General features: G+C 35.7%; 1 protein-coding gene across 1 annotated transcript in view; it reads left to right on the top strand.

Moving 5' to 3' along the window:
* LOC128213631 (laminin subunit alpha-2-like) overlaps positions 1 to 13,874 on the top strand; it is a 93,442-nt gene that overhangs the window by 64,372 nt on the left and 15,196 nt on the right. The window contains exons 34-50 of the mRNA XM_052919610.1: positions 264 to 454; positions 1,086 to 1,237; positions 1,763 to 1,855; positions 2,799 to 2,910; positions 3,796 to 3,952; positions 4,353 to 4,548; positions 4,887 to 5,003; positions 5,319 to 5,476; positions 5,842 to 5,980; positions 6,771 to 6,870; positions 9,412 to 9,528; positions 9,915 to 10,091; positions 10,481 to 10,635; positions 10,905 to 11,075; positions 11,505 to 11,656; positions 12,156 to 12,431; positions 13,106 to 13,268. Of these exons, the coding sequence (XP_052775570.1) occupies positions 264 to 454; positions 1,086 to 1,237; positions 1,763 to 1,855; positions 2,799 to 2,910; positions 3,796 to 3,952; positions 4,353 to 4,548; positions 4,887 to 5,003; positions 5,319 to 5,476; positions 5,842 to 5,980; positions 6,771 to 6,870; positions 9,412 to 9,528; positions 9,915 to 10,091; positions 10,481 to 10,635; positions 10,905 to 11,075; positions 11,505 to 11,656; positions 12,156 to 12,431; positions 13,106 to 13,268 (2,626 nt within the window). The remainder of the gene's footprint in view (positions 1 to 263; positions 455 to 1,085; positions 1,238 to 1,762; positions 1,856 to 2,798; positions 2,911 to 3,795; positions 3,953 to 4,352; positions 4,549 to 4,886; positions 5,004 to 5,318; positions 5,477 to 5,841; positions 5,981 to 6,770; positions 6,871 to 9,411; positions 9,529 to 9,914; positions 10,092 to 10,480; positions 10,636 to 10,904; positions 11,076 to 11,504; positions 11,657 to 12,155; positions 12,432 to 13,105; positions 13,269 to 13,874) is intronic.

The raw sequence follows: 13,874 nt of genomic DNA, 5'->3' as shown, positions 1-13,874 counted from the left end.
TGAAAACACACACCCTGTAGATGTAATTGAGAGGGTTTGGTTTTCTGCATGGTGAGAGTAATTTGGTTCTGCATCTTTATAACCTGTATTCAGATATATTAACAGTTGTGCACAGGGTTACTTTAGTGACCCCGCAACCCCCTGGGAGATATGCAAACCCTATGGATGTAACCCTAAAGGTTAAGTTACCCACAATTGTGACTAGGATCATGTGCATCTATAAAATACAGAAATATATACATATATGTAACTGCTTTTTTCAGTTGTGCAGAGGGTTACTATGGCGACCCCTCAACCCCTGGTGAGAAATGCGAACCCTGTGGATGTAACCCTGAAGGTTCAGTCACACCCCAGTGTGACTACAGGGGTGTGTGCGTTTGTCTGCCAGGCATACAGGGTGAAAAGTGTGATCAGTGTCAGCCCAGATATGCAGTGGAACAGGGACAGTGTGTGTGTAAGTGCATACAGATAGATAATCCAAATATTTCATAATGATGCGGTTAAGGGATTGTTTTCAGTTACTTGACATGAAACTGCCTGTCGAAATTAAACATGACCTGAATATATGCTTAAATTCACTACCATGGCGGTATGTCCATCCTCCATGTGTGTATCTGATGATAATTTGTTATGGACCAATAAAGTCTCAGTTTTGATAGTATCTTAATCAAACTTGTATAGTAGTTAGACAGTTCATTTCTTAAGCCCATGCATTACTGGATTTTGGCCCGTGAAATTTTCAACCAAGTAAAAAATTAATATAGTCTAAGGGAGACAACCTGTATTCAGTCACTGTATTTGTTTTCTATCTTTTTCACTCCCTTGTCTTTGTTAAAGAGGTGAAAAGAACAGTTTAAAATAGCCTTTTACTGGTCTGGATTGAAAATGACCACAAGAACCATGCCATTAGAGCATAAACCCTAATGGGCCTAACCATCTCCATGATTGTATTTCTATGACTAGTGTGATGAGATTTGTTTAAGATTACTATTGAAAGATATCAAAAAACTTCAAGTCATTTTGTGATGTAAAACTATTTCGTTAAACTGTTATTCTTAATCTATATGTGATTCCTTCATACTTAGCGTGTGATGTGGGTTGTACCAGCGAGCTCATGATTGACATGGATGAGTTGGAAGCAATGTTAAGAAGACTGAAATTTGATCCCTCCAATGTCAATATCTCTGCTCCCATCCGCAAGCTGAACCTCATCAGGAACGAGACCAGAATTCTGTCTGTGAGTATGGTTGCTGGTCAGAAAGTTACTCAGAAAAGAAATAACTTGAAAAAATCAATTTTCGAATTACTTGAAATTTGCTGAAGCAAATTAAAAACAACAGAAATGTTTGCAATGGACATAATTGTAGTCGGTTAATGTAAGGTTATAATAAGGCGCATAGCACTAAAGTTTAATTATTTTGCACAAATAGGGTGGATTATTTAAGGAGCCCATAATTTAAGCATGAATTCCTGATTATACAAGTGTAATACATGATCTTACAAATATTTGTATTTCTAACAAAAAATGTATTCCTTTTATCAATTATGTATCTGATTTTATTAAATTATTTATTTTGCATGAATTAGAAATTATTATGCATCTCAAAAACAGCAATACAGTTGTATGTTTATCATTTATAAGTAAAAGATGTACAAATGTATTTCAAGGAAGATTTCAATGTATCGTAATATATATATATTTAAATGAGATTTATATTCAATAATTAACCCTGCACATACAATATTTATACCTAACAAACAGGACCGTCTACAAAACCTTAAATACGCTGAGGTTCTGAATGTGCAAGAACAGTTGAAGAATCTCACCGATGAAGTGGAAAGTACTCATAAAAGAGTAAGTATACATGTGTGCACTAATGAGACGAGAGTTATGTGTATGACATCCAACCAGGGCCATCATTAAGAACAGTCTTAAGTCCAAGTTTCATTAAATTACAAAGGATGGTCTTTATTCGTTTTGCAAAGATATTTGTAAGTAGTTGTACAATTTTGAATAGTTATAAAATTCAACAAAATTCATCATCCCAATTCAAGTTAAAAGAAAGTTTTGCCACTTGAATCTGAACTCGGACTTGTGTCTGTATTGTAATTATGGCCTAGGATTAGGTTGAAAGTCTTAATCTTCTGTAAAAAAGAGACTTTGATAGAGAAACTGTGACAGTGTTGAGGTCAGGTGATCAAGTCATTGGGCTTCATCTAAATTGTCAAGTGTTTAAGTGTAAAAACAATCATCATAAATGGGGGTTCTAAAGTTAAGGATTGATCCTGAAATTGGGATTGAGATGTTTAACTTCAGACTATTGTACAGTCATAAGATCTTCTTCTTTTTCGAACATTAATTTTTCATAAAAAACAGTCGGAGGTTCCTTGAAACGAATATAATTGTCTTTTGATACAATTTCAAAAGGGATCTCAGGTCCTTTATCCTGCTGTGGGCATGAATCCCTCATTATCAAACAGACCCATGGCTGTATTCTGGAACTAACAATTATCAGCTGTTAGAACCCACACATAAAGCCTTTCAAAAATTGCTAAACCTTGGTACTGATTGATGGATTATATGACTTTTTATGCATGTCTGTATGTGTACAATCATTTTAAATATTGGTACTAATGAAGACAGATTTTTGTATTAAAAGTAGCCATCATAAAGAAACTAGCACATAACCATTCTGTATCATATAACTAGTTTTGTATAATAATAGAATATATCACAAAATAGCAAGTTTGAAATAGTTATGACTTTTTTAAGTATTCATATAAACCCACAATTTCAGTCTGAAGGAGCCATCATCAAGAGTAACCAGAACAAGAATGACGGAGAGAAACTACTGAGGGACGCCACACAGATCGAGGACACAATCTCCCTTAGAGAGATGGATGTTAAAGGTATGTTGTAAACATTGTCAAGCTTCAAGGCTTATAATGCAGATTTAATGATGTAAAAATTAAAGAGGTGCCAAACACATCGTGGACACAATCTCCTTTAGAGAGATGGATGTAAAAGGTGTGCTGTAAACATTGTCAAGCTTCAAATCTTATAATGTATTATCCATAATGTAAAAATTGAGAAGTGCCAAACACATTGAGGACGCAATATCTTGTAGGCAGATGGATTTAAAAGGTTTGATTTGAATAAAAAGAATAAGGTTGTGAAGCTGAGAGGCATTTTCAACTTTTTTTCATTCACTTAGTGATATGTATAAACTGCCATTAAAGAGATGCCAAACAGATTGAGAACACAATCGCAGTATGGCATGATAGATTTTACAGTAGGTCGTGGCCTAATTGTCAGAAATACATTCACTTGTTTCTTTAGGGCTGAATAATGCCCTCATGTGGCAAGTCAATGATAACATGAGCCCAGTTTATTTTTGATGGGGTTCCTGTCTGTATTTTTACTATGTATATTTAAAATCTGCTTTGGTACATTAATGTCTGCTTACTGCAGAATTGTATGCCCATGTGTATGAATATGTAAGCCCCCAATTTCTTGAATCTTCAAGTTCTTGCAGAACAAGCTTTAGTGGCTTATTTAATTAAGCAATATTTCTCACTTAAACCTCAATTTACTGAATCAAATTAAGTTAATTCTGATTATCATAGAAATTAAAGTCCAAAATATTTTTTAAGAATGTAAATATTACGCATATTATACCAAAACAAAATAGTGGAGCTCAGCTTAATCCTGTCATAAGGGACTTTGAGAAATCGGGCTGGCTGTGCTAATGACATTGCAAGTTTCTATATCCTCTTTCTTTACACTGTTTTCAGGCCTGATAGATGACCTTGAAAATATAGTAGCTACAACATTCCACAACCGCAGTGGAGTTAACGTGACATCCTCGCTAATAGAAGCACAACGAATCCTCGATGATATCATGGCACGCAACTTTGACAAGATGTCAAAAGATGCAAGGAAAGAACATGAGTACGTACAATCATGAGGTATAGGTTTGTTTCTTGCTTCAGGACTTGACCGATTTTGTAAGTATGGGGTGTAACTTGCTTCAGCGCTTAATTGATTTTGTTAGTATATGTACTTTCTTCAACACTTTAAGCAATTTTGTTAGTTAATATTTATGTATTTTAAATCTTAAGAATTCATGTTCGTTCTTTTCAATGTGTAAGTATCATCACTGTTTGCCATCCATAAATGACCAATCTTTAAAACTTTTACTGGTATAATATGTGTTGATCATTTTTATCAACACAACATAATGTTGGTAAGTAGTTTTGATTGAGAAATACTCCTGCAGCAGCAAGACCACTGAAAAACATCACTGGTCTTATGTAAGGACATACTAATATCATTTCTTTTATATTTACAGTGAAGCAGAGCTACTTTCTGAGAGGATCCATGGCCACTTCCTGCAACTGACGAACACTTCTAGTGCTGAAGAGAGGGTGAACCATGTCAGGGACGCTTTCCAGGACCTTCTGGAACACGTGGAGAAAAGTGTGGTAAATTCTGAGGAGACACAGAAAAAAGTGAAGGAGCTGAGAAAAACACTGGACAGAACAAGGGTAAGAATACTATCGAAGGTTGATTAATTTTGTTTTCTACGCCTATTACTTTAAACAAGTGGACTTACAAAATCGAAATGATGGAAAGGGTTGGAATGAGTGAAGCAAGCCAGCCCTTCACAATTATTCAGATTTGCAAGTATATGGATCAACTAACTTAGATTATGAATATTTTCATCAAGCCTGGAACCAGCTCACAAATTCATGCCTGTTAAATTCTAAACAATTTAGCATGGTACTTATTGTAGGATGATAGGTGAAAGCAATTGCTGGAAAAGTAGGTCATAAAGTAAATGGAGGTAGAGTAGAACTTGATAAACATGACTGTTTTGTTTCAGCAACACCTGAATGACACAAAGGCCCTGAACAAGACACTGGGGAAAGACATGGAAGGCCTTGCTAAACTGATAGAAGATGCTGATGACAATATTGATATGGCTGAGGAAAATGTGCTGGTAAGTGCTGGTTTTTGTGTAGCCTGTGAGAGGTGAGCAAGACATAGCTGCCACAATGGCGGTTCTGTGTATTTGCGTGCATAAATCATTGCATCCGTCCACCTGTCCAGACTGAATCTTGTCCGGGTTGTATCTTGACAATGTATTATAAGATTTTCAAAAAACTTGCAATAATTTCATCATGATGAGATGGTGTGTTCTGTACTAGACCCAGGTCTGTACCTCACAGGTCAAGGTCATGCTTAGAGGTCAAAAGTTGATTTAGTTGAGTTGAGAGGAGTATCTGATAGATAATGTGTTGGTATTGATTTACAGATGGTGGAAGAGAGATTGAGCACTCTTGAAGCAGCCATGGGTCCTCTCACAGAGAAGGAGAAACTGTTAAGAACAGAACTGCCAGATGCTGCTACTCTTGTGGATAAGGCAAAAGCCCATGCTGATAACCTAACCAAAATTGCTGAGAACCTCGCCAGGTATAGTAGATATGTAATTTTAAATGATTTACAAGTAATATTTTTTAGTCAGCTACTGTGATTTTCTTAAGTATTGCTTGTTCAAGTTTCTGTTAGCTCAATTATGACGAAAGCTGACATCTCATAGAAACACTCTCTAGACTGGTTTCTTGTTAGAAACCAGTACGAGTGTCCATTAAGAGAGGTCATGTGATATCACCTTTAGTGAAGATGGGACCCCCAGCCACTTGAGTAAAAGTTGAACATCTGTATATCTATACCACTCTCACTCTGATGGTGATGACGTGATGACTTTGAGATACAAAGGAGACATTGTTATAATATTCCTTTATTTATTCTTTTACATATTATGAATTCCCTTCTAGAACCTTTGACAGTACCAGGGATGCTGCAGCGGACCCGATGCGTGCTGCAAATGTGTACAATGACATTGTGGCTGCCATTAACGAGGCAGAGATAGCTGCAAAGAAAGCAAAGGATGATGCAGATAATGCTACTTCTATGGTGAGAATACACAGCAATACAAAATGACTTTGATTTATCTTTTTGCAATATTAAATGGATTAATTATTTTATCTACCTTAACTACCAAATAACTTTATGATTTAATTTTTGCCAAAATACTAAATGCCAGACTTCTTTAATGCAATAATAAATTGACTTTGGTTTATTTTCTCACAATACTTTGACTTTGGTTTATTTTCTGGCTGCAGAAAAGGACTGATATATTCTTGAGAATTTGGGTCATGTATTGATATCAGTATTTAGTTATATGAGAAAAATAAACAACTAAACTATGCAGAACATGCTCTGACAATGATCATTTGTATGGTACAAAATGTTTGAGTAATAGGCCACAGGTTATGAATAGTTTGTTTGGTGTTACCTGACCAACATTTTAGATCCGTTTATTGTCAGAGTATGTAGTTGCTTTTTCCTACATGAATTTTATTGAGTTGTATGAAAAACAAATATGACCAGCAGAGCTGCTGAAAAAAAATCTGGTCTCGGCTATTTTTATGAGTGAGCCGGGAAACGTTGAACAAAGTTGTTACTTGTGGCCATTTAAGAATAAAATTAAATATCAAATGAAAGTCAAATTAATGAAAACTAACACACGTGATCTTGACCTAATGACTGATAATGACTGATAACATTTATGACTTTAAAACACTGTATCTTTCAGACTTTAAAAACACTTTTATATACATGTATTTCACATGGACTTTAAAAACACTATATATTTCACATGTACTATATTTCACATGTACTTTAAAAACACTATATATTTTAGATGGACTTTGATGAGTTGAAGCAGAAGGTTGCTGACTCCCTACAGAGGAGCATGGACCTGCGAGACGAGGCCAGGGAGATCACTGATGTCGGCATAGCAGGTGAGTCTCTAAAGATTAGGGAAAATATACGCTTTTCAATTAACCTTCATTGGAAATGTGAGATCTGTGCTGGACATGCAAACCCTAACTTATGAAAATTTTGCACAGGGTTTTACTTGCAAGCTGAGCTGATAGGGAAGCAGGTGCTTTTTATGTTAAAGAATATTAATTGTAAAAGGAATGATTTTTTGTGTTTTTAACATTAAATTTATTTTTAATGGTATGGACTTTTATCGCATAGAATCTACCGTATTATATCATGTATAGGACGCTAGCATAGATAGGACGCAGGCAAAAAAATAGTTGAGAAAACGGGTAAAACCCCTTAATATATAAGATAGGACGCAGCGGAAAAATGTTAAAATCGGAGCCGAAAAATTGAGGTTGGTAAAGTATTTATAACATATATTGAAGTAAAAAACAAACAAAAAATTGTATATTAGGCATATTTCGATAACTGTCTTGTGTATTTCGATAATTATCGTCGTATTTTGGTAATTTAGCGTACATAACAAAGATATATGTCTTGACATTTTGAGAACATTCACGCATATTATAAGACTTATACAAATGCCGTAATAGTCCCAACTGAGAGTCAACCGTTGCAACCGTTGCAATAGTCCCGACATGCCTTCTGAATGACAGTCAACCGTTGCACCCGTTGCAATCGCAACAAAACTGTATTGTCAGAACTGAGGATTGTTTTGATAAGGCTTGTCGCTGCGCGGATTAAAGCATGTAGGCATAATTAATGCGTGTCGGTAATTAGTCTTGCCAGCGGAAGGCACGTCAGGTAAAGTGCGAACAAACAACCATTTTTCTAATGACAGACAGCGGGTGTTTTTCACACCTTCGCACATTTGAAAAGATTTGATATTGACAATTATGCTACTTTGCGTTATGCACATTCCTTTATTATTTTTTTAAAACAGTAACATGCAACAAAATGTTTTGTATAATATCGAAACATTAAAATCATGAACAACGATTAATTGATATTAACCTCCTTTCCCGATTTTCCGTTGCCGTTATAACTCAATCCAGTTAAAATGCTGACTCACATCGAGTTTTTGTGAGTAGCGTCCCTTTTATAAAAAAGTAAACACTCGTATTTTTTTTTCAATTTATTTCTCAATAAATCATTTTAAAGTAAACATTCAATATATTTCTGCGTGTGTTAACTTGCGTGATTTTACCTATGTCAGTTGTTCTCTTCGGTGACGCAGTACAGATACTTACTATTACCGCGTTCTTCCCCGGTCCAATATTTTCGACCCAATATTTTCGACCCGAAATGGACTTGGAAAAAACAGATGCAATTCTAATAGCATAGAAAGGACGCAGGCACTTTTTAAGACGAGAATTGGGGGTAAAAAAGTGCGTCCTATGCATGATATAATACGGTACCTGTAACTTTATGGATGTCCCCTAACATTTTTACTAGCTGATATTTCCAACAAAAACCTGTTCCAGCTAGGAATGTTGCCTGAGTTATGATAAATAACAACTAAGTTGTTTACTCTGTTCAGACTAAGCTCATATATTACCATCAACATTTTAAACCTGGTGAATCAGACCAAGAGGATAGTGCCTTCAAACAAAGGATTGTAATGTATTAATATTGGAGGTCATTGCAACACAGGATTGTAATGTTATGATATAGATGTTTATGCAAATACTCTGGTTTTCGTATTCACATTTGGATAAAATCTGAGAGATACAAAATTTTAGGAGTAAAGAATGATGGCAACAATAATGAAACAATTTTTCAATGGGAACTTGTCATTTCCTCTGCTAAAAATTGCACTGAAAATATCAAAGTTATTTGCATGACAGTGGCATACATGCCATATCCCCCGGCAGGGTGAAAAATCCCCCGGAATTTTGACCCATCCCGTGGTCCCCCACGGGGGGATCAATATCCCCTGGAATAAAAAAAAATAAAAACAAAACATGCTTAAGGTTGACAGTGGAAAGCATCAATAATATTATGAGGTTGAAATTCCATGAAGGACCATGATGACTAAGTCCAAAAATTATTGGAATTTGAGTGCATTTCTGTATTTATTCTTATATTTATAAATGCAGATATTGCGCAAATTTTCGTCGCGTAAAAATCCCCTGGTGTAATATCAAAATCCCCCGGAATTCAGACCAAAATCCCATGGGAAGCCTCTCAGAAATATGGCATGTTTGCAGTGGTCGTTATTTGAAATACTTTAATTGCCATCTTTTGTAAAATAGTGTGATTATTTTCTGCTGTAAAGTGGCAGTAGTTTTAGGATGTAATGTTTGAGCCTTTCTTATATCACCACTAAAAACATGAAGGGTTTCTGCATGTCCCCCTTCCCTTATTCAATCAATGCTTCTACATGACTGTAAAATTATCAGAGGATTTCTACATAGCCACCCATATAAATAACTACCCATACACATGTCAGTGTTAGAGACAAAGAAAATTTAAAAATGGAAACTGTCCAGTCTAAGCTTAATTGAATTTATCCTTGACCTCCCAATCAGCCATCTGTCCTTGTGTTTCAGGGCTGGATGATGACCTACTCCAGTTGAATGACAATTTGGATGGTATAAGTGACACTCAACTGGACATTATAGAGCGTCACCAAGATATCGCAGCAGAAATTGATGCCCTACCCACAGGTATGTAGACTAAATATTCTTTCATTAAACTGCCATATTGAAGCTAGCTCTTTTGAGCTAGTATTTTATATGCCTGTCCTTTTTTCAAATAAATAAGTCAAGTTATTGTTACAGCTTTTTTTTCAGCAGTAGCATCAGCTTAAAATACATAAGTTTGGTTAAGTTAAGTTTGAAAGGGATTAAGGCTTTTCAAACCTACATCTGTTTCCATTAATGTCCATTATGAAAGGCCAAGGTTGAGAGTCCCTGGCTCAAACCAACACTGCTTTGGCAAGATGCAACCACTAGACCACTCTAGATTTGGTTAAGTGTTAGAGTTTTAAGCTATTATGTCATATTTACAAGAGAACAAGTTCTATTCAGCCAGTAATGCATTACTATTGCAGACACAGTGGATCGTATCGCCGATGTTCAATCCACCATAGACAAAGCGGAGGATACAGCAAACCGTGTCAGGAGCGATACAGACAAGATGGTGGACCGTGTGAACAATGAGATGATGCCAAAACTGGAGGAACTGCAGGGAATTGTGGGAGGAAAGTTTGATGACATCTACACCACAAGTAAGCACAGTTGATAAAACCTTGAAATGTGATAAAGTTGTAAGTAGCGTGGGTAAATTTGATGCAGATATTTTACACTTCGTAAAGAAAATGTTAAAGTATTGTCATAGCCCTTGTGTCATAGTCGCCATTTGACATCATGCAAACATTTGTAATTTAAATGATGGACATAACATTTTATTTATCAACATGAAACTTGTATACTTTACAACAGTGGTAGCATATTTCTTAAATCAAGCTGAAATATTATTTATATCACTTGAATTGCAAACAAAATTGAAATGCTTTGATACCTGGTTTTAGTCCTCTGGTTATATATTGTAATTAAAAATTGTTTGTATTTTTGAAGTGTTTCTTAAGATTGTATCATCACATACTTTTTTTCACAGTGGATGGCACAAAACAAAAAATAGACGAGTTGAATAACCTGACCAAAGGGATTGACACACGGATAAGCCAATCATCACGAATGAGGTCAGACCTGCGAGACAAACTCTCCAAGCTCAAACAAAGCATACGGGAAGCTAGGGAAGAAGCTAACAAGGTAAGGTCACGGTCAAAAAGTTAATCAAATGAAAGGATATTGTCAATGTCAAGGTTTGATAACCAGGGTCAAGGTCAGATATGACAAAATTTAGAACTGGTCTCATAGAAAAATTGTAAACTATTGCATATGGACAGAGATGAACTTTGGCGTTCGCTCTACAGCACTCTTTTTCCAATGTTCACACACATTGTAGCATCAGATTTTCTGTCTGTAAGTGAAGACAGCTTTTGTCTTGCTTTAACACTAATTGAAAACATTTTCCACAGGTAAAAACATCACTGAGTGCTGACGGCAAATGTGTCAAGAAATTCCGCTCCATGACCCAACCAGGGACGATCAACTCGATCAGCTTTGCATTCAAGACGACCAAGCCCAACCAGGACATGATGATGGTCCTGGTACAGAACCAAGGCATCAGTGAGGGAGATGATGAGAAGGTGGGTAATCTGCCAATTCCATACTTTGTGTTGGGTTAATATTTGCCACAAATGGGTTATTAGTATTACTTTACTGTTGTTTGCCAATGATAAAATAAATGTGACAAGAACTTTAAGCATGGCAAAATAGGCCATAACCAAAAAGTCTCATAAAAATCACACATTACTAACATTGCCATTATCCTCAATTATCAAAACACCCTGACATAATGTCTACACATAAATTTGTCCACTACAGCATACAGTTAACACATGTATTTATCACATCTTAAAACAGCTAAAGCAGTCAAATTATGACCAATGTTTTTATTGACAATATGGATTTTTTTCGTCATTGAATAGGATTCTTTTCAGAATAAGCTCAAGCTTAATCAAGATTATATTGTATTTGGATGTTAAAATGCATGGCTGATCATCATACTTCTTCAGGAGTTCCTTGCTGTTGAGTTGAGGGACGGCAATGTACGGTTCTCCTGGAACGCAGGTGGAGGCGTTGGCTCGGTTACCGACAACAAGAAGGTTATCTCAGAAACCTCCGTCATCAAAGAGTCTGAGAAGTGGTACAATGTCAAGGCTGAAAGGTACATTTTTTTTGGCATTAAGTCATGTAAAACAAATCCAGTTCAGCCTCATTTTTATTCACAAATTAAAGTATCACCTGCAGAATGCGGGCGTACAACGTCCATTATGTTGTTCAATCAATGTGTATGGGCATTATATCTTGGACAAGTTTGATAACCAGCAATATTGCTCAAGTCACTAGAGTTATCACACTTTGACTATAGAAATTATCTTAAATCGGTCTTGTCATTTTATACATTTAATTTCTCAATTAAATGGAACTTCCTTAGCTTTCCAAAAGATACTTAAGCTGCTATTTTGCTTTTCCTCTATGAATAGTGTCTTGATGAGTTTTAACAGTATTTTACTATTTTATGGAAAAATGATTGCAATTTAATCGACAAAAAATAATTGGTTTGGCTATGGAATAAATTTAATCCTTATTCCGTAAAATGAAAACTTATTATTGTATGCTTATTTCTTTCATCAATGGCAACATCAATAATTTACTACTTTCAGAATTGGAGGTCTGGGTCGACTGATTGTTCACCGACTGTCTGAACCAGCAGGTGCGCCTCTAACCAACACCTCCAAGGTTGGATTCTCCCTTATGGCTCTGAGCGAACAGACAAACGTGTACGCGTCCGGGGTACCAGACTCTGTGGTCATTGACAAGGTCTTGACGAAGAGGAATTTCTCTGGCTGTATGGGCAGCATGTACATTGACGAGACTCTGGTTGGTCTATTTAACTTTGAGACGAACACCATGGATTCTTGTACAGCTTGTTTGGAAGTGTAAGTATATAATGGGATGATTCTTCAGAACTTTGTTAAAGTTAACAACCTTGTTAACATTATCGTTGTTAACTTTTTTACAAGTACAGCTAAAACTGTTTTTTCAAATTTTGTTAGAAACATGACAGATCAAAATGGTACCCACTTAGCTTCCAGAGCAGTGAAGATTTGAAAGTTCACTAAGATGATGTTTAAAGTACATGTTGTTGACATTAGCAAAACTCTGAACAATCTTATCACTGTTTTCTTTAGAAAAAATTGCAAATAGTGTACTGTTTCAGACCTTGTATTATACCTTAGTTTTTAGCTGATATTTCAAATGCTCATCAATACGGTTAAGGGTATCACATGACACTTTACTCAGATTTTTTAAGATACTGCACTACACTATACTTTGTTCTGGTTAACGATTAAAATTTACTATCATTCTGGTAGTAAAGATATTTTCGGTAATATTGCACTACCCTAGACTTTGTTTTAATTTTGCTCTGGTTAACTATTAGAATTTCATATCATTCTGGTTAAAATGCCTCAAATTTACCAGCTTTAGTGATTTTAAAATGCTAACACTGCAAAGAGGAGTGATAGGTTAAAAAGAATGATTTAGAACATATTGCTTCCACCTTTTGACTTTTTCCATGTTTATAAGCTTTCATTTCCAAACATACTTACAGGCCTTCCCAGCCACCAGGTGCTAATGTGTATTTCTTTGACGGAAGTGGGTACGCAGTTACGAACAGGAACAGTATCAAGTCAAACCTCGTGGCAAACATTATTTTCAACTTCAAAACATACTGGGACAATGCATCAATCTTCTTTGTTGGTAATCCTGAAACTGTAAGTATTTTTTAGAAATAACAGTAAAAAGAAATGTTGTCATCGGAAACTTTGTCAATTTCAAAAATGAATAAGTAATGAAGCATCTTAGTGTAGAATTTTGAAAACGGCCATGTTATGTTCATATATTTTCTAGGCCAGGGATTGCTCAGCAACCTTCAAATGGAAATGAAATACAACCAAACCAATGAGTTTCATGTGATGTTCAAATCTGCCCATTTTAAATAATCCATGTATGTCATGGGAAAGTACATGGCCTAGGAACTGTAAAATAGCCATGTTGTGTTCAGAAAGTATCTAGGTCAGGGATCTCTCAGCAACATTCAAATGGAGATGAAATACAACCAAACCAATATGTTTTATGAAATATTTAAATCTGTCCATTTTTAATCATGCATGTATTACTTGGAATAGTACATGGCTTTGGAACTTGAAAACTGCCAAGGTGTGTTTAGAGAGTATCTTGGCCAGAGATCTCTCTCGGCCAGCTTCAGATGGAAATGAAATACAATCAGATCCAATGAGTTTCATGAGATGTTAAAATCTGCCCATTTTTGATATTTCATGTATTTCCTTGGAGAGTGCATGGCATAGGAACTGGAAAAA

This window comes from Mya arenaria, chromosome 13 (genome assembly GCF_026914265.1).
Source record: "Mya arenaria isolate MELC-2E11 chromosome 13, ASM2691426v1".
NCBI classification, from domain to species: domain Eukaryota; kingdom Metazoa; phylum Mollusca; class Bivalvia; order Myida; family Myidae; genus Mya; species Mya arenaria.
This window is presented reverse-complemented; position numbering and strand designations above follow the sequence as displayed.